Below are 27,846 nucleotides of genomic sequence, written 5' to 3' on the forward strand. Positions count from 1 at the left end.
AATCAACATTTTTGACTTGAAATAAGTTCAATTATCCGTTTTTTGTTAATTTTTCTATGTTGTTGATTGTGACAGAACCAATAATAAAAACAATGATACTAAATGTTCATATCACCCACAAATACATAATAATCAGTTTTTTGTAATTCTACAGCATTGAAAGACCCTCCCCCCTCCCCATGTTGGATCTGTAACAGCCAGGTGTGCACAGTGTCACATGGGTTACAACAGCCTATGACACAGTGTCCCTGAGTAAGTGAGTACCTGCACTGAATTAGTGGCTTTCCAGCCCCAGCCACATATGTGCGCCATGGGAAAACCAGTCTTGCAAATATCCATTACAGTTCGGTTGGCAAGTGTGATGAACTCCTCTTATTCAGCGTAAGGCATGTAAACATGGATTAGCATTTCTGATGGATTAGTTTGGTTGAACATAGCCATGTTTGGGGTGTTTTTTTGTGTGTGCCTCAATATATTGACAGATTCCTTGTTTACCTAGAGACATAAAATTACAACCATTCTGAATGACCCTGTGACCGTGCTACACTGATACAACCAGTTAAGTACGCAAAAGTGTTGCTTTTGATTCATTTTTGAAAGCATTTTTCTTATGATTGGGTTCTCTGTACCACCCATTCTTAGATGAGTGGGGTAACATTATAAAATCATTCAGGTACTGTATCAAAGGATAATAAACAGCCTGTCATGTCTCTGATAATTATTCATCCATTTAAATTTGAAAATAAAAAATTTTGAAATGAAAATGAGGGATACTAATTTTATGTGACATAATTTTGCACACTATTTATTCTGCAATAAAGAACATTGTGCAGACAAGTAGGTCATTGCAGAGAAATAATTTATTTTGATTTGAAAATATGTGATTTGAAACATTTGACTACTAATGCATTATGACTGCAGTCTAAGATTAAAATTAAAATCAACAATTTTTTGAAAGACATTTAAATGAGCACAACAGTGAGATGGACATTTCACCCGAGACAGACTTTGCACTCGCAGTCTATGATGTGTTTGTACCCAAATGTCTGAGTGTTTCCCCCACTACACATCAAGGTTTTACTCTTCTCTATGTGTGTCTTCGCCAGGCAGCATTGTTGCACCAGTATGAGTTCTTCACCATTCCATCTAAAGAGATAAAGCAATGAAGACAGAGAATGTATTTAAATCCCTGGAGTACATCACAACCATTGTCACCTTCTCCATACTGACTACAAGAACTGTAATACATTGGATATGCTGTACAGAATCCAGGTGAATATACTGGCATAATGTGCACAGACCCATGACTGATCCTACCGATAATATGTTCTGCACTGGCCTTCACACACAGGAAACTCAACCTGCTCTGTGCAGTCATTGATGGTTACGTTCACTCTGGACATCCTTGGACTGCAGGTATGATCACCTGTTTAAATAAATGATATTAGCAAGATGCAGCACACTGTTTTGTGCCAGTTCTAGATAACTGACTACATGCAGAAATGGGAGATAGTCTATAAAATCATATGATACCATATTTGAAAAAGCGAGAATGACAAAACTTTTTGACCAGATTAATATTAAAGTTTTCAGAAACTTACAAAATCACAAAATCAAAAGCACAGCTTACATGTATAGCAGCCTCTTTGTTTATCGCAAACTCTGCGTTCCTAAAAAACAAGTGAAAAGAACCACTAATTAAGAAATATAATGTTTTTCCAAGGAATATACTGAATATTCAATAATTAAGAGGCATTATTTCTAATGCAGTTAGAAATGCTAAAGGGACAGTGCAGATAGAAGGACATGCACATGATGACAGATGGACAGAATCTACTGGACATACAGTAGATTCCTCAGGACAGAGATGATCATGGGTGATACAGAACAGAGATTATTGTGTGGAGAGAGAGATACAGTAGATACCCCAGGGCACAGAAAAAGATGTGTAAAAAGAGAGATGGGTACCTCAAGGCAATTTCCTCCAGCACAAACTTTGTCCTCTATTGTAAACCCATTTATCTCACAGCTGTACAATACACAGGGCTGCAGGGAGTCACTCCACTGCTCTCCAATCTGCAACAGATTAACTATTTATACACTTGCCACTACAATGCCATGAACACAGATATACACACACACCTACAAGTTACTGTCAAGAACATGCCAGCTAAAGAATTACTAACAAATTACTAACACATACACATATGACTATGTATATTCATAAATGCAATGAAAGCATGGTTATATACAGGATCATATATACAGTATGGGTGAACAAAAGGCCCAATGGAAATGTTGGACTGATCTATCAGCAGCGCTGCTGACCCCTAGTGGTGAAACATGACACTGCATTCCTAATGCAGAACAGCAGACTGAACTCCGAACTCCACACTCCACAGCACCGTCGTGTCTGCCTGCTATACAAAGTCATTGACGTCATTACTAAAAAAATTGCCAAATATCAGTCACCTTATAAATATGTCCCCTGTGCTCACAGGTCTTCTCAACTGAAAATAAATAACAGTGATATTGCAGTGTGAAATATGTATACACAATAGTGTAATTAAAAACAGATTTCAAACTGAAATGAAATTTCTCTTTTCATTACCGCAGGTAGCCGTGTCGCAGCAGCCTGGCGTGTTGAACTTGACCAGCGTCTCGTTATCCTGGCAGGGGCGTGGAGATGGGCAGGGCTTGGGTTCACATTTCTGTGTCCTGGTTACGTTGTCACATGTGCAAAGGTAGCAGTTGGCCTCCCATATTTCACCAGGCTGGGAGGATATCACACATCACAGCATGTTCAAATAAGCTCTCCTTTACTCAGCATCAAGGAAAAACAGGAGGACCAAATCTGACCATCGTGAAGACTAACTGTAATTTCTTACCTCTTTAGGCTCTCCCTGTGGTCCCTTACAGTCTGAAAAGCAAAATATGGATCCTCAATGAAAGGATATTAGCATTCTGTGATGGAGTACATTTATGTGCACTGTTTAAATTAGCCTGACTGCAACACATTTAGTTGGGGATATCGGTTAAGATTAAACCCTATAGATAACTTAAAGGCATACTATGCACAATTGTAGGCCTTGATGCGGCCCTCATTTACATACAAGACAAATGTCTACACCAGAAGCGGCCCGAGGAGTTTTTAGAATAAGAAATACAAGTATTTATCAGCAGGGTATTGGGCAGAAGTGAACAGAGATACAAGTTGTCAGTGTATCATAGTAACATAGTAACACTTGTTTTTTTATATTCTCAAGGTAAAAATCTTGCATAGTATGCCTTTAACTTTTAATAAGAAGCTTAATTTTTGGTAGCCTACAGTTGTCTTCTAGAACTTCATACTATAATCCCTTCCAATGGTCTATATAATTTGCTTGAATGGTTGCCTATGTATTTGACAGTTTATTTAAGCACGAGGAAATCTAGATGACACTGCTTCTTGGCAAAAAAACATGGAGCACATCGTTCACCTGTGCAGTCTGAGACGCAGGTGGTAATGTATCGTCCAGCACGGTGTTTGTTGTCAGGACAGAAGCATCCAGCTGTTTGCATATCTAAGATTTCTGTATGGATGCGCCTTTGAGGAAGGAAATTAGTCTGATTCAGTAAACAATACTCAAGAATGAAAAAGCTGTAGGATTTTATCTTTTGGAAACATTATGAATGCCTTCATGGCATCATAAAAATAACAATTTCACCGTCCGTCACAGATGCTGATGGAGTTTGTTGATGGGCATTGCTTGTAAATCATCCCTTCTGGACATGCGACATCTGAAATTAAGAGAAAAGGGGAATGATGCTGTGGCAGGATGTCCAAATTCATATAGAAAAATCATACAATCTAAAATCATATTTTAATATACACTCATTAGGTATTTATTAATTTATTAGACTTATTTTTTAGACTTCTGCTGCTGTAGCCTATCCACTTAAAGTGATGATATGTTGTGTGTTCAGAGATGCTCTTCTGCATACCACTCCTCTAATGTGTGGTTATTGGCGTTACGATCACCTTCCTGTCAGCTTTGACCAGTCTGGCCATTCTCCTCTGATGTCTCTCATTAACAAGGCGTTTCTGTCTGCAGAACTGCTGCTCACTGGATTTCTTTTTGGTTTTTTTGCACCATTCTTTGCAAATTCTAGAGACTAGTGTGCATGAAAATTCCAAGAGATCAGCCGTTTCTGAGATACTCAAACCACCCTGTCTGCCACCAACAATCATTCCACAGTCAGTCATTTAGATCTAATTTTTCAGTATTTCACTGAAGCTCTCGACCCGTATCTACAAGATTGTATGCATTGCACTGCTGCCACGTAATTGACTGATTAGATAATCACATTAATAAGTAGGTGTAATAAAGTAAAAATGTTCCTAATAAACTATGTACACTCACCGAGAACTTTATGTGATAATAAAACCTAATCTACAGAATTTATGATAATGCAATAGAAAAGTAATCATACCAAAATTTTATTTTGGTTATTTTTCAGCACTTATGATAGGTGATTGTGGCCTAAACCAGGCCAATACAGTAATTACCACAGGTTCCATTGGTCAGAGGTCTCCAATCAACACAGAATCCAGCATTCTGGCAATCTTCTGCTGCTTTTTCCAATGCTGAGCACAACACATTTTCATTTGACGTCATACAGGCATCAAACATGCAGTTCTTCTTTAGCAGAGTCAGGTCCACATTTTTGCTGCATTCACTAAAGACTCTGATGCAAAAAAAACACCAAAAATCGCTAATATAACAGCAGTAATATTGGACACAAATAAATTACTTACAGTTACTTACTTAACAGTTAGTAAAACTCAAATAATCATGTTATAAACTCTAACCAAAAAAGGTACTGTTGATGAAACACACTATTCAAACATATTGAAAGCAATTTGTTGCTTTAAGGAAAAGTAAGTCATGTTTAAAATGACCCAGTGAGCAAAAGACAGAATCTAGACTGATCTAGAGGGCTGGAAGCCTGGAACTGACACGTCCTAGTCCACTAGAAACCTGGCTAGATATGTTGGTCAAGAGACATCTAGATATCTAGACGTTCAGGTGAAAACCTGGCTATATTTGGTTGAAAAGTGAAAAGTTTCTAGCCGAATTGGATATAAGCAGGCTATATAAATGGTAAATGGTTAGAATTTATATAGCACCTTTATTCAAAGCGCTGTACAATTGATGCTTCTCATTCACCCAGTCACACACCGACGGCGATTGACTGCCATGCAAGGCGCCGACCAGCTCGTCAGGAGCATTTGGGGGTTGAGTGTCTTGCTCAGGGACACTTTGACACAGCCCGGGCAGGGGATCGAACCAGCAACCCTCCGACTGCCAGACGACTGCTCGTACTGCCTGAGCCATGTCGCCCCAGGTAATCCAGGTGAACCTGAGCTAAATTGTGGTTAAATTATTCTGTGTCAAAACGTCTCTCAGTCCCAGATTTCCAGCCCTCTGGACATCTAGATTCCGTCTTTTGCTCACGGAGTAATTTGACCTTTCTGGAAAACAAAACACATTTATATAGTCCCTAAGATGACTTGTCAATACATAAATAACTGTTAGTTAATTGAAGGTGAACTCACTGATGATTAATAAGTTCACATATACGTGAAGGTTTCATGCACGGAGTAGGAGGCGCAGGATTACAGGGCACCGTTTTGATATTACAATGAGGTTTTCCTTCGTCTTTGTATAACCAGTCATGAGCAGTCTCGGCACAACAGCTGTTAGGTTCCACTGTGCCATTTTTGCGAACACAAGCATCCCCACCACATACACCTGAAGATCAGATTTGTACATAAATACAGACAGGCAATGCTCAAATACACAAGGAAAACTTTACAAACTGCTGAAAAAAAGCAAATTGCATTCCCCAAGGAAAATCTTTCTTGATGTAGGCTACTTAAAACACTGTACAGTATGGTTTAAATGTTGGCCAACTGAAAATAGTTTGGAGCTTAAAAGCATACTATGCAGGATTTTCACCTTGAAAATATTATAAAACAAACATGCTCAGTCATTACTATGATACACTTACAACCTTTCTTATTCTAAAAACTCATAGGCTACGTTTGAACAATCTAGGATAATTTGACGCTCCTCGTGTCAAATTATCTGATTAATTAAATGCGGCCTTACTTAATTTCAGATATGTGAACTACGATTTGATTAGTGAATCTAGTGCTGAATCATCTAGGATTACTGCGTGTACCTGCTTTGCTATAAAGTTGAGATTAATCGCATGGCAAAAAAGGATCATAGCTACTCCTTAAAAAGACAAAGGGATGTGGTGCTCTGTCCAGCGCATGTGTCAATATAATGTAGGCCTAATTTAACTTGTCTTTTGCTCTCAAATCAAACACAGCCTGAGCGCCAAATTAAATTAAATTCGTAATAATGATTTACTTGCTTTCTAATAATGCCAGAACAATGAAACGCTAAATTATATATGGTTTATCATAGCTTCCCATGCGCTGGGAAGATGTTCCAGTGTGGTGGCATTATCGAAAAAGCTGACGTTATCCTAAAATATCAACCATCTAATCGGACTAACCGAGTTCGCAAAATAATGAAATAGGACCCGGGTCTCTCCAGGGTGTGACACGCTACGCTCTATGATCCAACAGAAGAGGGGTACGGGGAGACGATTAGCTACTGCAGTGATTCGGATTTTGTACGTGAATTATTTAGCTGGCATGATAGCTGGGTCCCACTGCACAGTACTAACGTTACTGTTTATATTTTCGGGAGATTCTACCGCCGTATTTTCTCCCCTGGGCAGGGAGCTCATGCCTAATTCCAAAAGACTCCCGGACGTACACGTATAAAACTTATAAAAGTAACAATGAATTGATGCGTTTTGGGTGTGTGTTTATGTTATGGAATTGTGCAGGCAGGCTAGAGAGCACACTGACATCTACTGGTGTTAACACTAGCACCATTGCCTAGTGTCACCACTAGCTAACGTTTACCTAAAAGTAGCTAAGTTGCTAAATTGCCTGAAGCAACTAGTAGTTTTACGAAGCAGATCGCGGTTTCTCGGCTATCACTGCAACGGACGTCTGCAACAAAGAGGCAGGGTTGAGACTCGGGCGTTTTCTGCATAGTATGCCTTTAACAGTACATGTGCGAGTTTGTTTCAAGTTAGAAGCTTCTAAAACATATTTACTGCACGTACCACACTGTCCTTGTGTATTTCCAAGAAAGTAATTCATTGCCAGAATGACGTTCAGGTTGTACCGTGGCGTGAGGGAAACGTATGAACGAATTGCATCGATGTGAACCGAAACCTTCCAATTATTTGTTTTAATTTGGATCCCCTGGTCCTCATATGGTTGTCGAACTTCATGATTGTTGAATTCAGACTGGAAACAGAGATATACACATCAGGAATTCTTACAGTGAATAAAACAGTGACCATAACTGAAGGGGTCTCAACTGCCTTCATGGGAGAGGATATCATGTTCCGACTTTGATAGTACAATTCATTCTATCTATTTATATGAGCAGATGCCCTTATGAAAAAAAAAAAGTTTACCATTCCAAATTAATTTTGTATATCCCCTATTACGGACCCCACGCTCATTGTGAGTGCAACCTCCTGGATATTTACGGTTACTACAGTATGCGCCTGAAGTTAACTGAAAGAAAACTCAAACAGTACATGTATTTCACATGGACCTAAATCATAGAGCAATGTTCTTTAAGGCTACTCAAGATTTGTTTGTAAACTCTAGGTCCCTTCTCCCAGCTCTATGAGGTCACTACTGTTCCCCCCTTTTTATCCATAGTTTGGAATACCCTATATTAGGGCTGTCACGATACAAAAATGTGGGTAGGTGATACCAATACCAGTGAAATTCCACGATTCACAATACCTAATTTGATATCATGGTAAAAAATCCCATGTACTTCAGCATACACTCGTTTATTAACCCTTTAACGTGTAAGGTCACAAATATGTTCTAAAAAATCAGAACATTCTAATGCTGATGTAACACTCACTACTGATAATTGAAAGCAATGGTGTTCTATGGTGTTCTGGGGTGACATGGCTCAGGCAGTAAGAGCAGTCGTTTGGCAGTCGGAGGGTTGCCGGTTTGATCCCCCGCCCGGGCTGTGTCGAAGTGTCCCTGAGCAAGACACCTAACCCCCAAATGCTCCTGATGAGCTGGTCGGCGCCTTGCATGGCAGCCAATTGCCGTCGGTGTGTGAGTATGTGTATGATTGGGTGAATGAGAAGCATCATTTGTACTGCGCTTTGGATAAAGGTGCTATGTAAATGCCAACCATTTACCATTTCTAGAACACTGATTCAATTTCTGGAAAGAAAAAAAAAGCATTCCAAGACAAGTTTCTTGTTTTGGAATGGAATTTCTACAAATTCACACAGAAATTGTTCTGTGACAACAAAATCTAATCCAAAATCCAAGAAAGTGAAAGATCATGCAGCGATCTGCATAAAGAAATGGTCCCTGAAAATGTGTTCCTTGTCAAACATTACAGGAAAAGATTCCATGGTGTTGTCCTTGCCAGAAGTGAATGCATCAGATACTAAACCAAAGGTGGCAGTAATTATGGAACCTTGATTTTGGTTAAATCTATTTTTTCCCGAAATTAATGTTTGATTTTGGTTTGTTCAAGTACAGTATTTTTCAGATGTTGACATTTTTGAGCTTCTCAATAAATATATTGTCTATTTTTTTAAGTATGTCTTGTGCATTGCCAGTCAGGGGTGCCAATAATTCTGGGGCCCACTGTGGAACCTTTTAAAATTTCAGCTTTTTCCAAATAATCTATGAGGGTATAATTGCTTGCACCTTTCCTGTTTTACTTAATCTGAAACATCCTTATTAGTTAAATAATTTAACCCCAAGAGTTGAAATAAGTCATAAATTATAAACCCAATGATCTCGAAACTTGCAGTAAGGTTATTCACCTAAACTGAAATGCAATACAGCAATTTAGAAAAAAAACAACCTTTTTCTTAATAACTACACACCCCCACACATAACTTAATGTCATGGGTACTGTGAACAACTTACCACAACAGTTTGTCTCTGAAAATCGATTGCAAGGGTCACAATATTTTTGCCATATTGCACTCGGACTGCCCTGGCACAGGAGGCAAGCCCATTGCAATAGAAGTTGTCCACAATGACAGAGAAATTATATTTTTGCGTTTTCTCTTCCACCAGGATATAGGTACAGTCCTCTAGGAAGTCATAGGTTGTTCCATTAAAGGTGATGAAGTGAGGGTCTCCATGGAGCTCACATTGACCTAAGAGGATTGAGAAATTAGGCATTTCAGGCATTTAGCAGACAACTTTGCCAAGATTTCATTCTTTTAAATACAAATTTTACAGACGGATAAGTTGATTATAATGCGCTGTTGCTAGCTATCTTGATTTAAAGATCAACCACAATTTTATATTATCCCCAAAGCAAAGGAAAACTTAGCAAAATGAAAATATTTTATGTGCTTGATGACATTAGGAGCATTTATATGCCCTTATAATTGGGATGCATTTTACTGCATTATAACATAAGTATTAGCAAAAGACTAAAATGAACAGTCTAGTACCTACTGTATCACATTAAACAATAAAAATGACCATTTAAAAACTATATTGGTTCATCTATTTTTGATCAAGCTAAATATTTTTACTAATATGTTTTTAAACCATTCATATACACAAGAGCACCACCACCACACACCCCAACCCACAGCACTTCCCCCAAGACTATGAACTCACAGTCACACTCCCAGGTCTCACAGCATTCGTCAATCATGACACTCCTCATCTTCCCATTTGGGCAGTTGGGCTTGACTGCTGGTGGACAGCTGACCTTATTTCTGGTAATTGTTTCATTCTCACAAGCATAGTTGAAGCAATTATCAGCCCATGTTTTCCCACAGCTCCAGATGCGTTCCTTCTCATCCCTGCAGAGGCAAACTGTACGAAAACAGCTGACTGGTAAGGAACTTGATTAATATGTTTTTGTGATCCCAAAAATTATGGGAACAAACACCTCTACACAGGGGGTCCCCATGAAGAATAACATCCTATGTTCACTTAATTCACAGGTTTGGCTCTTTATCATAATTGTCTTTGTCTTTGAATTCTTCATTAACTTACAATTTGTTTTTGTGGCCTCGTGTCCACACCTTTACCAATTAGTAGTCTATTTATTCACCTCGGTCATTAATTTGATCAGTTAAATTATTTTGTTAACTTGTTTATGCAATATATAATAAGGACATCATGAACATTAGCCTTGATGCTTGATGACATTAGGAGCATTTATATGCCTTTATAATTGGGATGCATTTTACTGCATTATAACATAAGTATTAGCAAAAGACTAAAATGAACAGCCTAGTACCTACTGTATCACATTAAACAATAAAAATTACCATTTAAAAATTACATTGGTTCATCTATTTTTGATCAAGCTAAATATTTTTACCAATATGTTTTTAAACCATTCATATACACAACAGCACCACCACCACACACCCCAACCCACAGCACTTCCCCCAAGACTATGAACTCACAGTCACACTCCCAGGTCTCACAGCATTCGTCAATCATGACACTCCTCATCTTCCCATTTGGGCAGTTGGGCTTGACTGCTGGTGGACAGCTGACCTTATTTCTGGTAATTGTTTCATTCTCACAAGCATAGTTGAAGCAATTATCAGCCCATGTTTTCCCACAGCTCCAGATGCGTTCCTTCTCATCCCTGCAGAGGCAAACTGTACGAAAACAGCTGACTGGTAAGGAACTTGATTAATATGTTTTTGTGATCCCAAAAATGATGGGAACAAATACCTCTACACAGGGGGTCCCCATGAAGAATAACATCCTATGTTCACTTAATTCACTGGTTTGGCCCTTTATCACAATTGTCTTTGTCTTTGAATTCTTCATTAACTTACAATTTGTTTTTGTGGCCACGTGTCCACACCTTTACCAATTAGTAGTCTATTTATTCACCTCGGTCATTAATTTGATCAGTTAAATTATTTTGTTAACTTGTTTATGCAATATATAATAAGGACATTATGAACATTAGCCTGTTATTCTTCATGGAATGCTTACAGTAGCTATGTCTGACATAATTTGTTTTAAGAGGGCAAATAATCCCTCTAGACATGAAAAGCATGAAATTAAGAAAAAATTAACATCTTAAAATTCTGGGATTGCAACTGAGCATGAATTAAACCCAGCATACTCAGGGGGTCCACAGGATTGCATTTGGGAACCTGGGTTGGTAAGCCTATGGCAAACCTCTAGTCTTTTAATGTATAGCTGTTAGTAACACCCATAATAAAAACTACTGTATGTAAATAGTACTATGAGTTATTTTAGGACCAGCTACTTTTTACTCTTGAGTATTTTTCTTCAGTTGGTGACTTTTGTACTGAGCCAACTCACGTATATACCTGGTGCAGTTGATGGATGTGGGAATTCTGTTGTTGTTGATGCAGATGTAGTTGTTGCCAATTCTGCTGTTGTAGTTGTTGATTCAGCTAATGTTGTAGTTGGACATTCTGTTGTATGTGTAGTTGTTGATTCAGCCAAAGTTGTTGTTGGCAATTCTGCTATTGTAGTTGTTGATCCAGCTAATGTTGTTGTTTGACATTCTGTGGTATGTGTAGTTGTTGATTCAGCCAAAATTGTTGTTGGCAATTCTGCTGTTGTAGTTGTTGATCCAGCTAATGTTGTTGTTGGATATTCTGTTGTACATGCAGTTGTTGATTCAGCCAAAGTTGTTGTTGGCAATTCTGCTGTTGTAGTTGTTGATCCAGCTAATGTTGTTGTTGGATATTCTGTTGTACATGCAGTTGTTGATTCAGCCAAAGTTGTTGTTGGCAATTCTGCTGTGGTACGTGTAGTTGTTGATTCAGGCAAAGTTGTTGCCCATTCTGCTGTTGCAGTTGTTGATCCAGCTAATGTTGTTGTTTGACATTCTGTGGTATGTGTAGTTGTTGATTCAGCCAAAATTGTTGTTGGCAATTCTGCTGTTGTAGTTGTTGATCCAGCTAATGTTGTTGTTGGATATTCTGTTGTACATGCAGTTGTTGATTCAGCCAAAGTTGTTGTTGGCAATTCTGCTGTTGTAGTTGTTGATCCAGCTAATGTTGTTGTTGGATATTCTGTTGTACATGCAGTTGTTGATTCAGCCAAAATTGTTGTTGGCAATTCTGCTGTGGTACGTGTAGTTGTTGATTCAGGCAAAGTTGTTGCCCATTCTGCTGTTGCAGTTGTTGATCCAGCTAATGTTGTTGTTGGATATTCTGTTGTACATGCAGTTGTTGATTCAGCCAAAATTGTTGTTGGCAATTCTGCTGTTGTACGTGTAGTTGTTGATTCAGCCAAAGTTGTTTTCCATTCTGCTGTTGCAGTTGTTGATTCAGCCAAGGTTGTTGGAGATACTATTGTTGTATTGGTTAATTTAATCAAGGGTCCTGTTATTAATGCTGTTGTGGTTGTTGGTTCATATGTAATACAGGTTTCAGAACATTTTTTAGTGTTCTCATCAAAGTAAGGGAATTCTTCTGGACATTTTGGATAACAGCCTGTATGAAGATAGAATTATCAGGTGCAATATGGTCTGGAGAGCTGTACTTAGTCATATCAATTTAAATCTAGTGGTCCCTCCATTTGTAGTTATCATCAGAATTTTAAGAACTAAGGAGAATCACTTGTACAGCATAATTAAAAATATAATTACCTTCCAGTTTTTTGGAGATATTGTTTTTACCACAGGTCTTGATGTCCTGTGTACCACATGGTTTGTAGTGCCATGTAGCATCTGAGCTGTGATTTTGTTCATTGTAGTAATCACAGTACACCGCTGTAAGTATGGAGGAATACAAATTCACATGCACATAGTCCGTATACAGCAGTAGCAATATGTTGGTTGTGTTTAATGGAAGCTTGTGGCTGTGAATATCATTAAAAAACTATTTATGCAAATAACAAACACCATTCTTAAGAGAAATGTAAATGGCTACTTTTTATTTCTATGAAGATTAATATTCTACTAAAGCAATTATGAAAAAAGTTCCCAAGTGTACAACATGACTTAAACCTGCAACCTTCTGGTAACATATCAGTACATTAATGATGAAGTGAAACTAGATATTGCTCATTTAGAACCATCACTGAACCATCACTATTTTCAAGCCCAAAACATATCACACAATCTGGAATGGGTTCTTGGTGGCCAAATTAATGCTAACTCTGGAAGGCTTGAAGAACAGTTTATGTCTGTGATGAATGATGAATCTATGGTCCTTGATACGTACGACAGCGTTCGGGAGTCCGCCACTTCACGCTGATGCCCTCCTCACAGCACGCTTCTGCAAATGCTGCCACAGCTGTGCAGAAACCATGGGATCCAACACTGCAGGAGCAGGCCTCCTTCACACACGCTTCATAGTACGGCACGTAATCCACCTGCATCACAGACAAGAACATGAGGAACAAGAATGTGACATCATGGGGATCTTCTGTGAATGGAAGAAAATGGATGTAGTGGCAGTAAATTCAGAGTATCGTTTCATTGAAAGCAGTAGGACTGTATTTGTAATTTGACATTGTGTTCACAATGCATGAAATAGAGTTCAAAGGAACAACCCGTTAGAATTGAACTCCGTACCAAATACATAATCCCAGGAAACAACACAAGGCAAGCATGCTACCTATCCTGAAAGGTTTCAGAATCTCCCAGAATTTCTGACCTGCTCCCTGATACCCGCGAGTAGTCAGAAAACATTATGTAGGGCACTGTAAATGGACATTTTGGGCATTTTGTTTGAGGGCAGAATGCAGCATAAAACTATTCAAACTCACCTTTGTTTTGATATCACAGGTTGCTCATAATGGAGCCTCTAAAGTGGCCATGATGAAATTAATATTTGGCTGTGGCACTAATGCACTCGGAAAGAAATGGGGCAATCTGATTGGCAATCATGAAACCAAACCCCCATGACACCCACAGTTAATGTTTTCCTATCAAACCAGCCTCTATAAACAGTAGCATAGCTGTGCTATAGCCAGGTGTCACAAACAGCCCAATTTGCCAGCACCTTGAATTATGGCTTGTTTTTGTTTTTTTTGTTTTTATGCCTTGAATGTTACAATATGACCCAATGGGTCGATAATCTTCACACAGTATACACACAGGCAGGACCATGATCTTCCTATTACATGGTCCAGAATTTGGTTTGCCCTATGAAACTATACGCTATTCTACTATAGCCTATATAATGGGATGTGTAAGGGGCTACAAAGAAAGAAAGAGGAAACCTCAGCAGATTACTTTTGACTACATGGTGCCCTGGAAATGACTTGGGGATCAGCTCTCTAGGCTAATTTCATATGAGCAGACCCTTCTTAATAACTGCTGTACAGATATGCTAAAATATCAGAACAATTTATAATAATATATTTCCTACTTTTCAGAAGAATGTTTACAGTCAGGTATGACTATGGGTCTTCTATGCTCCCTGTACTGTACCTTTTGGTGACAGGCCTTGAAGGTGTCGCTGGAGATGATCATGCAACGTCGCTCAGCCCAATTAGTGCAGTAGGAGAAGTGGTCACAGGAAAACTGCACTTCAACCACATCCGAGCATTGTGGGACGGGCATCTTCCAGCTGTTTCCAGATGTTATGGCATCTGCCTTCTCCATTGACCCCCGTATCTGCAAATCATCCTCCTCATTGTTGTTGAAGTTCCCACAGAGGCCACAAACCTTGTTCTGGAAATCAAAGCAAGACAAACATGTTGAGCAGCTACTTGGTTCACATCTGACATATTGAATATCTCTACCACAGTGCATATTTTAGTATGCAGCTACTGGCAGTGCATCCTTTTTTATTTTTTCTTCTGAACACCAGCAGAACAATGACAGGTGAGTCCTGGTGAGCTAAATGTCTCTTTTACATGGGAACCCTGTCCCAATATAACTTTGGGGATGCCAAAGGACCCAAACCCAACCCAAAAAGTCTTACCTTCCACCTTCCTCCAAGGTTGATGATAAGTCTGGTGTGCTTGTCCCATATGAGGGTGATCTCCAGACTGGGAACAGAGATCACGAAGTACAGGCCGATGGTTTGAACTGAGTATAGAGGCTCTGTGTCATTGCCCATCTGTTCCACTTCCAAATCCTGTAACTTCAGTGTGTTTTTACCCTGTTCAGATCAAAGGAAATTCATCACTCAAGAAATCAATTCATGTAAAAATGTGAAAAGGACAATACGGAGGAGGATCCATTTAGAACAGGTGACGGTGGTGTACCTGCAGTTCCAAAATGATGCGGCGGGAGCACGTCAGCTTCTCCTCACAGCAGGGGACACTCTCTGCTCTGATGGAGAAGGTCTTGTGCCCACTGCCACAGTCATCCTGGAACAAAGTTTTACAGGAATGAATCAAGCATAGAACCAGCAAAAGCAACTGCTGGCTGGTTCATTATTGCCATCTACAGTTAGGAAATTTCCAACAGAAAAGAACAACATGAGTGTACAATCACCCATAATTGCGATAAAACTGCTTGCAGAGACTAGTCTGCCGAGTGAATATTATGTTTTTCATTAGATTATCAGTTGAAGAATACAGTCTGATTCAATCTAGTTCTACTACCATTCAAAAGTTTGCAATCAGTGAGAATATTTGATGATTGTGACAGAAAAAGTGATACTTTTATTCACCTCAAAATATACTGATACTGATATATAATGTTACAAATTACTATTGCTGCTTGCAATAAGTTAAATATTTACATATTACAAATGGGGTGTACAAATGGACTACAAATCCCCATTTGCAGCAGACACTACTCCAGTGTACTAAAAACACACTGTGTTACCTCATCCTTAGGTAATCATGCTAACATGCCAATTTGGTACTAGAGAAACCAGTCCCATTATATTAAGCGCAGCTCAAAACAATTGTGCTGTTTAATGAAACATATTCTTAGCAATTCACAACTACTTTGTCACAAGTTAGATAGCCTTTGCTATAGCTACCTTGCTAGTGGGTGGCTATTAAGTTAACTAACACAACTGAAACTAGATGTACACAGGCCCAGATATTTCAAAGTACACAATCATGTCATAGCGTTGTAAACCTCTGCATAATAAATATGATAGCTTTCAAAATATCCCTTCAATGAAAATAACTCACCTCTACCAGAGTGTACTCACAGTTCCCATCAAAGTGGTACCACTTTGAGTCAAATGTCTGGTAATGCCCATTCCCAAACACCTCACACTCCCCAGGACAGGCCCTTTCCACACAGTCCCAATGTCCCCCCTTACAGACGCTGAAATCAAACAGAGAAACAGCTAAAGCATCATACAAATGATTAGACAGTATTTTTGTTCCTCTGCAAAGGCCAGAATTTAATCTAATCTTGTCCTCAATCAGGCCCTGAGCACAACTAATTGACTTAGTCCCTTTATTCATTTTGGAGGTCCAACTAACACCCAGTCAGATCATTATCTTTTACCATGGCTCTTAGTTATAGCAACCTGTATTGATAGCCATGCGACTTTGAAGTGCATGTCATCAAGGTGATGAATGAAATGCAAATTAAAACTACATAATGCTCCATTGTAGTTTAAGTCTGTGGAAAAATTTAAATATTATCTGATGCATGTATGGTTTTTTTATTTCTGAATTGAAATGAGATTATGAAATTGCCTTTTGAAATTGAACTTCCTTCAAGGAAGTCATGATGCCATTGCAATTACTGTAGGTTGTCACAGAATATAGTGTACAGTGAATTCAGGTAATTTTGGACACTTCTTTGTAAATTCAGTCTGCCCTCACCCTCAAGTGTCCCACATTACCTGAATTCACCCTATGTGTTTTGAAATGTGTGGTCTTTTTTCTTGAATCAAAATAATTATTTGATCCTTCATTTTACAAGTATAGTCAATTATGTGTGTTGAAATGTTGCTTTCACTACAACTCTTTGATAGTGAGCTATTCCTCATCCATGTCCCTGTAGTCAACTAATTTCACTACTGTTTTTAAGCCATCTTTTGTGGCATTTTCAGTGTAGCGGAAATATCCCAGAAATCCAGACTGATGGAAGGATTTTAACCTCTGGGCCAGAAAACGTTCAAAACGTTTTATGTTAGTAATTTCTAACTAGTAATTTAGTTAGTAATTTTTAACTTATGTTTTAGGTTTTATGTCTGGGGGGGCTTTTCTTCGGTGGTTTTCCTTTGAACTTTCTCAAAAGATTATTAGACCTTGCTAATGATTTTTTTTTTTCTGGTATTGGTGTCATCATTTTCCTTTATCAAGCCACATCAAAGGACTGCTGCACACTTACCATAACTGGCAGTTGGATGTAACAATCTGCCCAGGTTTATATACCACACCACTGAACAGACAGCTGCAGTCTTCAGGCGGCACACAATCCCCATTATGGTCTTCATATTGGCCCTCTGGGCAATAACAGCCACTGTCACAGTTTCCACTCATAATCTGAGAGAGGTGGACAAAGGGTAATGGAGATACTGTAACTTGATGAGGCAGACACAATCACCACACAACCATCACAAGAGCTGCACAAAATAAGTCACGTTTCTGGAAGGACAATCATTTTTTTTTCTGAAAACATAATTTTCACCTGGTGACAAGGAAGACCCAGATTACATTCCCATTATTCTTGAAACATTATTAGAATAAAACAAAAATATATACAGTGGTTTACCTGTACAGTTGAGTTTTGCTTTGCTTCATGAAACACATTCAGTTAAAGGATCATATCTAAGCAAAAATAGTTAAACCAATAAAATACGCTATTATGTGAAAAATACGTTTTTTAAACTTACATCAAACATGCTCAAGGAGTCACATTTTCTCATATCAGTGATTCTCATATCAATTGATGCATTGTAGCAATTTACATACATCTTTCCTTCTGGGCAGTCTGAAAAAATGCATGACACACATTTAGATTTAGCACTTTTAGATTTACCTTGAAATGTGATCAGAAATAGAATCAGGAAATAAGAAATATTTCAATTTCCATATGTAACAATGTCAATGTAACTGCTATTGTGAAGCATGAGCCAATTCACATAGTCCACCGATCACAGATTTTAAGATTTTAAGAATTTACCAGGTTGTTCAGAGCAGTCAAGTTTTCCATCTTTACAAGTGCTGAAATAAAAAAATATAGATAAAACATTTTAACAGAAAATAATAAATGAATGAATAATGAATCTATCTTTAAATAATTTCTCAGGGCTTTGAAGCCACCCTATATATAGAAATTAAGATGATTTACAAGCAAACAAAACAATCCTTCAACTGTGCAAAATACTGGGAGTTCTAGGTTCTAATCATGGTAAATGAAGCCTTGTTAAACAGTTTGGAGAACTGACCCAATAGTTCAGAGTCTGGTAATAAATTATCCACCAGTTTAACCCCCACATAGGATAGACGTAAATATTTAGACTAGACTGATATAAGTTAATATTGTAATGCATTTCATTTCTCTCACTTTACTGAAGCTTATTATATACCTTAATAACCCCATACAGTGTAGTCTGAATCCATTCACAAATTTACCATTACAATCACTTTAATGTCAAAACCCTACTCTTGAAATGAATTAATACAAGTTCATTGTAAATACAAATCCACATTGTCTCAGTCTACACCTGTATGAACTCACCATTGTCTTTTTCCAATAAAATGAGACCCTGGCTGTACAGTTGTCCCCTGGTATTGACAGTGACATTCTGACTGACTGGTACATGTGCCATCACTGTTCAGGAGAGAACCTTCTGGGCAGACACAGCCTTCAACAGGGGCATCATCCACATCGCAGGTGGGGTCAGAGCCCGCTAGTGAAGGGCAGGTGGAGTTGCAGGACCGTGCATCGTAAGAAAACTTCTGCCCATTGTGACAAGATTCCGCTGCAAGGGTGATAGATTAATTCAGTGGCAAGGTACAGTTTGCCAACTTCCTTAAATTTAAATTGCTTTGAACAGAGAAATAGGTCAGAAGGATCTGGGTTTTTTAAAATCTGATACTCACAACATGATGTGGCATTCCTCCAGTCCCCCACATCAATGCCCTGATTTAAACAGGCTTTGGCATAGTTGCTAAGGGCAACACACAGGCAGTCCTTGTTGCCCCCACAGTTGCAGACAATCTTCACACAAGCCTGAAAACAATTAGAAACAAGGTGCATGTATGTTTATATATTTCTGCCTGGGCCCTGGCAGACATTATAATTATGTTATTTAGAGTGCAATGGGTGGATTCTGTTTCTATTTCAAAGCCTTGAGTGACAAAGAGAACTCAGGTCAGGTTTCTTCCTTCCTGAAGTCTTCTAATGTCCAACCACCCCCTTGATGGCCATCTAGGAAGTAATTGGAACTTCTAATAAGATTGTATTATGAGTCTCAGGATATCATGGTCTTCACCCGAGCTGAAACGGAATGTTAGTGCTGGCCGACAGTGATAAAACAAGGTATTCCTATACATAAACATGTAAACAATACTTTGCTTGAAAATCGTTTATAGAGTTATATAGACTCATTGAGCACTTTATTAGGTATTTATTGGACTTATTTTTTTAGACTTCTACTGCTGTAGCCTAACCACCTATAGTTAAGATGCGTTGTGTTCAGAGATGCTCTTCTGCATACGACTGTTGTAATGTGGGTTATTTCCATTACTGTCACCCTCCTGCCATCTTTGACCAGTCTGGCCATTCTCCTCTGACCTCTCTCATTAACAAGGCTTTTCTGCTCACTGGATTTTTTGTTCTGTTTTTTTGCACCATTCTTTGCAAATTCTTTTCAGACTAGTGTATGAGAAAATCCCAGGAGATCAGCAGTTTCTCAAACCACCCTGTCTGCCCCAACAATTATTCCATTCCAGTTCTGAGCCCAGTGCCTTGGTCAAAGGCAACAGCAGGAATATGCCTAACCTGACATGCATATCCTGTAGCACATCATTTATCAACTGCAAACATATTACTGATATGGAGCTTGGCCTTGCCTTGAAATATTCCTCACTGAGCACCTGATTGTGGCACCCTGCAAATATACCACTGCGGTCCGTCAGGTGGGAACAGTCCTCATGGGCGTATTTTTCTGCAAAAATATGGATTATTCATGCATTAATAAATGACTGCAGACTTAATCTTATCCCTCTTACTCTCTTATTTACAACAGATAACTTTACAGATACAGTTCACCTGCTAAATGTCCCTGCTACGTTCATCTGCCTAAGTAATCTTATCAAATGCTGCAAGGTAGGTCAGGTTTGTTCAGCATACGTTACCAGTTACTGACTGATTCTTGCAATTGGAACTGAAAATTCAGATTGATAGATCTGGATAACTTGCTAACTATTGTAGCAAAAAAAAATTGATTGGTCTTCTCATCATTCATTCAGTAATGCTGTTTGTGATAATTGTGTAATTCTGGGATTGCTGATACTGTATGATGGATGTATGGACTGAATTATTCTAGTATTATATTAATCATGTTGTTGAAAGAAACCTTATGGAAAAAAATAACTTGTAGGTGATTGTTTGAAAACATGGAAAGTGAAATCAAATTACACCAGTGGTTGTTTACTGGAATTATTCAAACCATATTCTTAAGCAGCTAAATCTCATTTTCAAATCTCATTTATATACAGTATATAGGTACGTATATGTATGGTACAAATGACATTGAGCTTACCAACATCTGAGCTGCAGATTTCAGGTGTTTTGCCGTTACACTGGCCCACTACCCAGGAGAGGGCAAAATATTCTGCCACATTCTCATTGATTCCAGACTTGCCTATGAAGTCATCCTTGGTTTCATCATTGTGGTTCCCACAGAGTCCTGAGAAGACAGATAAGTAAGCAAATTATTATTAACAGTATTGAGTGAATGTTTTTCTAATGCAAGACATATCTGAGTATATATAATTGCTTTGATTCAATTATTTTCTACATTTTATTGAGCTTGTCTGGTGTATTGGGACCTATGAACTACTCTCAAACCCAGTAGCAAACCCAGCCTTCTGGTACTCTTGTTTGGCTCAGTTGCACCAGGCAAGATCAATCGAGCACAGAAAATTATTTGAACCTGGTCTAAATTGCAAAATAAGAAAAACTTGAAAACTGTAATATATGATTATATTACATGGTTAATTGGAAAAAATAAAACCTACCTTTAACATTTCCAGATTCACTTTCAGGTAATGTTACATACAACTGAACTTTTGGTTTAACTTGGACTTGGATCTTCATGCCAAAGGAGGTTTTCACCTGAACATACATTGAAGACTGCCAGAATACCATCACATCGTCTAAGTAGAAAGGAAATATGGATACACATGTATGAACGCCGAAAATGTCAAACCAATTGCTGAGGGAAACACATGAGCAGAAATGTTCTCTACACGGTTGTGTATATATTACAAGTTATTTTACTGAATTCAGAAAATGGAATTACTAAACGAATGCTAATTTGTAACATACATTATGCCTGGTGCGCACAATATGAAAATATTCCCTCTTACCTGCAAAGATTAAAATGGCAAATTAAACTGAATTACCTGCATATTACATACACACAATTGAAAGTCAGTTTCAGTGATAAAAAACAGAACTTGAAGAATGTGATGTCCAAATGACAATAAATGATTGCCATCATTATTAAAGTGCATTGTCTTTTGTTAATGCAGAGATTGTGCTTTTGATATTATGCTATTTTCTCTAAATTGTAAGAAATCCAACAGAATGGACACCAGCTTAACTGGATATGGGACATATTAGTACAATGTTTCAGACCTGTGTGGCCTTTTGGTGATTTTTTTTACAGTTTTACCGAGGTTTGATTTAGCCCTTAATTGGGGAATTTGTTAAATGAGTTTTGGGCATTTACTGTGTGACATATGGTAGAAGAACAAAAACAGCAAAAATGACAAAACTTAGAATATGGTGTCCCCATAGGTGTATATTTAATGTCAAATTAAATTAATAAAAACTCATAAAAACACGTTGGCCTATATTCTTGAAAAAATTATATTACTTACCAGTCCAATGAAGCTCACGGATTTCTTTAGTTTCAAATTTGACACTATCTTCAGAGAATGTATATACTTTCTGTCAGTTAAACAATAACATAGGGTATTATGTTTTCAGTAGGACTCTCAAGCCATTGAAAGGGGCAATAAATAAATCCCAAACATTATTTTTTTATATATGTCGTTCTATGTACTCAAAATAACAAAAATAAATACCCAGAAATATATACCTGTTTGATTTGAAGAATGACTTTTCCTAAAAAGAAGTCTTCAGATAATTCAATGATGATAGTCCAGTTGAGTCCCTGTTCATTGTAAGCAATACCAAATAGTAGAATGGGTATACACATACATCTAAACAATAAATATATAACTTGGTTCATCTGTAAAATATATTTATTTTTAACCTTGTGTTGTCTTAAGGGTCAGAAATGACCTGCCACTATGTTTAATAGCAGAGAAAACCCCCTAAATGTTGTTTTCATCTTGAAATTTGATTTATTTTAAGGGTTTAGTGAAGGCGGGTAATTTTTTACCCTTAGGACAAGGGGAATATACAGAATGTTAAGGGTTAACCTTATCACAACCAACCTTAGATGCCACATAAGAGCATGCTTTTGGCAGCATGTACTCTTTACCATCATATGTCGTCACCAATCCTCCTTCAATTATACACCTTCTTTGGCAGGTCATATTTGAACATGTCCATGCGCCATTTTGGCAGGTACTTAGGAGAGAGATATTTGTTAAATTATTGACTTCTAGTCAAGTTCATATAATATTAGTGCAGAAAAGTATTGATCTAAAATTTGCTCCTTACCACAACTGACATTTTTTCCCCCGAGTTTCACCAGGTGCAAAGGTCACCCCACCATATAAACAAGGACATTCCTGCTTTGGTACACACCGACTACCATTCTCAAAATTGTTGAGGACCTTACCTAATGTGAAAACATAACAAATTCTCAGTCATCTGTCATTCACATTTCAGCATATATTTGGGTGTGTCTTTTCGTTTCGGGGACTACATTTGCATGCAGAGCATACTCCAATACTGGGGCATTAATGCTCTTGTTAACATCACCGTGACCCTGTTGCCATATCAGTAAAGGCCCATGGACACTGCTGTGTGGCAATGCTGACTGAACACTCACCGTCTGGGCACACACAAGTCTGGATTGTCTTTTCACTGTTTTTGTAGTTGGGGTGGGAGCAGGTAGGTATGAAGGGATTACCCTCCTCCAAAAATGTCAGGTCACCAGGACAGGTGGGATTAGCTGTACAGCGGATGGAGAGGGGGTATTGCATGAATGATTATTATTTATTCTCAAATGGAGGTGGACATGTACTGTAGTAGAATACATTCATGACAACAGCATTCAAAGGCCCTCTTTATAAACATTTTCAAGAATGTTCATCGTAATTTAAAATGTTTTGCACAGCACTCAGCTAACTGACTAAATATGGAGGGCAGTGTGTTTAAGACAAATACATATATTTTCTTGATTTTCTTGAAACTGTAATCAAACAATTTGAATGTGATCAGTTTGGATTTTTCGCTTTTATTAAAGCATATTTTTCACCATGAAATGACAGCACGTTTCATGCATAGTCCCCCATTTCAGAATAATGTGGGACATACTCAAGTGTTTTACATGAAAGTCATGTAGTCATGTTTAGTCCTCATAGTCACATAGCTTTTGCATGACATGACATGACAATCTGTGACTGGGTATATGCTCTGATATTCTCCGCCAGCCTGCAGCCATCTTCAGCTCCTCAATTACATCATCAATGAAGACAATGCCCAAACCATAACACCCCCACCACCTTGCTTCACAGATGAGCTTGTGTGCTTTAGATCAGGCCAGTTCCCTTTGACCTCCACGCTTTGTGCTATGTATCAAAACTGCTGTTAATTTATACATGGTGGAATGTGTGTATTCAAGTGCAGTATATAAATGTATTCAAGTATATTTTTTATAAAAGCTGAGCTAACAACATGGGAATTGTTTAATTACAAATCCAAAATTGTGGATTGCAGAGCCAGGTCAAGAAAAAATGTGTCTTAGAATAGACATAATTATTAGGAAAGAAATGTAAATAGTAAGTAGTGATTACTCACGGCATTTTGATGCATTCCATGCTTTTTCAAAATGGTTCATATCACAGTGACGCTTTATGGCACTGTAAAATGCACACTCCAGGCACATTTTATTTTCATGGTAGAAAATATTTTCTTTGCAAAGTGAATTATATATTTCAAATATATATTTTTTTGTTGCGTTATGGTTCTCAAGGAAAGAACATCCATTAAATTGTGCCATAAACTCACAGTCCTGTGATACAAAAACAGGTTTTAGTTGGTTTAGTTAATACAGCACATGCATGCAGTGTGGGAGTTTCTATAACCACTGGTTGTCGTGTGTTGTCCATCTGTTTAGATCACTGCTTGCACTTTACAGGGTTCTCACCACCTTTATGTCTTTCTCCAAACTAAATTAAATGAGCCATGTACAATATAACATTTGTGCAACAAACCTTTCCTGTCTGGGAGGTTCTGGTCAGACATCCATCTATGTGATGGATACAATCTGTATATCCATCAGCAGCACCTATTTTTGGCATGCACATAGAAAATGCCACAGTTACTTAAGGTTCATTTGGGAATCTGGTGATCATGATAGTCATTTTAAAAGCACACACCTTGCCAACAAAGTGCATTCTTCTGCTCAATATTGTTTTCACCTAGCTCCACCTGACACAGGGACCAAAATACACACAAGTTTCTACCCAAAATAATGTGCTTTACATAACTAAGTCAAACCTTACTGTATGAAACAGAAATGGTGAGATAGCATAATCTGATGAGAATTACCAATAATCTCTTACCCAGAGGTGATCAATGTCACTTCCATCAAAGTGCCATATGACAGACAGTTCCAGTATCTTGCTTTTCAGCTTAGTGTAGATGCCATATGGGTAGATATGTTTGTACATGTGATCATAAGGCAGAGAAACACTGGGGAAAGGAAAACGTGTACTGGAATTATAACTGTTCAGCTGCATACAGATAGGGTGGTCACAATGTATGATTTTGGCCCCCTTGATAAATATGCATAAACAATACTGTAAACTAAAAAAGTATAGTTATTGACATAAGCCTTATTTTCCAACATGTGTAACTGTGCTTTATTAAATTCAATGTAATCAACCAGTTTTACATTTTACAAATAAAAAAATGATTTCCCAAGATTACAAAGATTTTGTTGGTAAGGAGGTGCCATGTTATGGTTCTTTTTGTGACTTTATGACTCCAAGATACAACCAATCTCTGCAATTCTTAAACCGTGATCCTTCTTTCTGCTTTATGGCCTCCCTCACCATCTGTCTCACCCAACGTGCACTTGCATCCTCTTCCTGGTGCAACCAGTCCACATTTTTTATTTATTGCCCTTACAGTGCTCAGTGGTATGTTTAACTGTCTATGTATTTTTTTTGTACCCATTATCAGACTTTCGTCAATTAAAATCTGTCTCTTCTGAATTTACAGCTTTTCCAATGCCGATGGATGACAAAGAGATTTTGCATGCTTTTTACCTCATTTTTATACTCTAGTGAAACAAGAAGTGATGGATTTATACTTCCTTTAGACTGGGAATAATTAAATTAAGTAAAATGATATGGTTTTCAGAAAAACTGGGAGTACTTAATAGAAAACATTGAAACATGAGAGTACATGCATTTAAATAAACAGATCTAGTTGTCCCCTATGTTTCAGCATAACATATAGATTATTATGTATTGTTTATTACATGCACATTTTCTCTTCATTTTCATGAAGGGTGCCAATAATTCTGGAACCCACTGTATATTAATTTTTAATTAATTGTTTTTTCTGTAGCTATAGGCTGCAACCACTGATCGTCATAGTTAAAATATGTTGCTATGACAATGCTGACTCCTACTGGTAAATGGAAGTATTAACAGGTAAGCTCATCTTAAGTCTTAATTTTTTTGCCAGGTTCCTGCCCACTTCTGTGTTCTGAACACCACATACAAGTGAGGCTGGTGTTTTTACACACAAAATAATATCAAAGCATTGTTGTACCCACCTTTTATCCTCTACATATATCATTCCATTTGTCACAACAGTTCTGATTTTGTTAAGAGTGATCTCAACTTTTTTGATCAGACCCGTGTTTGCATTGCGGGTGGTGGTGATCTTGTACTCCACATCTTGATGAATGAAGTGCAGGAGAGTGGTTGGACAGTCAGTAGATAAATGAAATGGGGTGTCTTGGAATGGCTCAACAACACCACTGCCGAAGGTGTGACACACTTCTATAACAAGAGGGCATTAATCCACAGTGAGACAAATATTCAAACTACTGATACTTAAGGGGGGAAATGTACAGGTGAGGTAAAGTGTTATCTGTATTCACTATTCACTACTGTAGATTAATTACGTGACAAAACACACCTGATCTTGGCATGCTGGTGCAATGGCCCATTATTTCATCTTGATGATGAAAGGCGCAAAAGGCCCACGAAGCCAAAACCTTATAAAGCTTACAAATGTATCTCGTCGTGTTTATATTTTATTGTTAGCATCCAAACTACTGTGTCCTCGAAGTATCTACTGTCTACAAAGTATAATGTGCACTGTGCACATACTGTTCTGTGCTTTTCACAATGCAATGGACATGCAAAAAATTCCAGCATCCTGAACAGTAAGGCTGTGTCCGGATCATATTTTTATACAGTCTATGGTCCTCAAAGTAGGTACTGTCTAGTAAGCATACTGCATAGGCCTACTGTTGGTTAGTAGCATACTGTACAAGAAAAATACCAGCATACTTCTAACTTTAGGCCTTCCCTATAGGATGTTAAAATCGGGAGCAACAATAAGCAGTTTTGAGACTATGCTGGAACCAATGTGAGGTTAGTTTTAACAATGTACCATAAAAGTAAATAAATATTTAAACACAGTTGGTCACTTTCCAGTCTGTTTTTGGAATTTTCCCTATGACGCCACTTACCCTATTTCCGGGTAGCCTATTATTAAGAAATTAGTAGGCTAACCATATACGCAACTCGACTACGATAACTCGGATCCGGTATTATTGAGTATCGGGCGGAAGGTCAAGAGAGTTCCGCATTTTAAGGAAAGTCCTTCAGGTCCTTCCACTTACTTGCGATCTCATTGCTCCCTGTTTCTGCAAAACTCATTTGACCTACAATAAAAAAATAAAATAAATAAAGAGACTCATTGAAAGCGTTATAATGCATTGCAAGCTAGGCTACATGCTTCAAATGCCAAGTTGCCTAACATACATTGTAAGTTATTCTTATGCCATAGCAAATTGAGCGGCCTCACTTAATTAAAATAAGCTATAATGCCAGTGACGTGTTTAACATTACATAGGCCGAAATAATTAGCCTATTAAGACTGTATAATTCGTACAAATTAATTCGTGAAATAACTTAGGCTGCAAGAGTGCTGCGCATTCAAAGAAAATAAATAGCAGAGAATAGTCTACTTAACCAAAAAAGATAATAGATAATAGAATAAAAACAGCGTAAGAAACAATTACATTGTTGACTCTTTTGTTTAAAAAAATAAAATATAAATGCACTCTCAGTGCAGCAAATCAATTTAATTTAGCCTAATATTCCTTTCTAGAAATTTTCATTCAAAAGCCAATCACTTCAGCACCACTCGCAAGCTACGTACCCAGAAAGAGGAGTGA

General features: G+C 37.9%; 1 protein-coding gene across 1 annotated transcript; it reads right to left on the bottom strand.

The window, feature by feature from the left end:
- Positions 1-992: 992 nt before the first annotated feature.
- On the bottom strand, positions 993-27,325 carry LOC133134490 (mucin-19-like). The gene is made up of 36 exons (XM_061250691.1): positions 27,289-27,325; positions 26,209-26,437; positions 24,986-25,115; positions 24,798-24,851; positions 24,429-24,432; positions 23,248-23,370; positions 22,914-23,034; positions 22,685-22,820; positions 22,310-22,398; positions 21,236-21,432; positions 20,758-20,904; positions 20,066-20,160; positions 19,094-19,223; positions 18,811-18,972; positions 17,376-17,568; positions 16,217-16,355; positions 15,332-15,436; positions 15,046-15,225; positions 14,550-14,792; positions 13,336-13,486; positions 12,759-12,881; positions 12,535-12,603; positions 10,576-10,650; positions 9,062-9,297; positions 7,195-7,381; positions 5,600-5,795; positions 4,550-4,728; positions 3,708-3,780; positions 3,480-3,586; positions 2,889-2,920; positions 2,612-2,774; positions 2,473-2,510; positions 1,969-2,076; positions 1,631-1,670; positions 1,318-1,426; positions 993-1,146 (listed from the first exon to the last, which is right to left on the bottom strand). Exons 1-36 carry the CDS (start codon positions 27,323-27,325, stop codon positions 993-995), a joined length of 4,554 nt encoding a protein of 1,517 aa, XP_061106675.1.
- Between the last annotated feature and the right edge of the window lie 521 nt (positions 27,326-27,846).

This window comes from Conger conger, chromosome 8 (assembly GCF_963514075.1).
Source record: "Conger conger chromosome 8, fConCon1.1, whole genome shotgun sequence".
NCBI classification, from domain to species: domain Eukaryota; kingdom Metazoa; phylum Chordata; class Actinopteri; order Anguilliformes; family Congridae; genus Conger; species Conger conger.

What these genes read in the sequence shown, in the direction of transcription:
- LOC133134490 (XM_061250691.1), bottom strand. Translation starts at nt 27,325, where the DNA reads ATGAGTTTTGCAGAAACAGGGAGCAATGAGATCGCAA. An exon ending in CTGCGTCTCAGACTGCACAG is followed by an intron (nt 2,921 to 3,479) that starts GTGAACGATGTG and finishes TTTGCTTTTCAG; the next exon opens with ACTGTAAGGGACCACAGGGA. An exon ending in CTGCGACACGGCTACCTGCG is followed by an intron (nt 2,511 to 2,611) that starts GTAATGAAAAGA and finishes ATTTATTTTCAG; the next exon opens with TTGAGAAGACCTGTGAGCAC.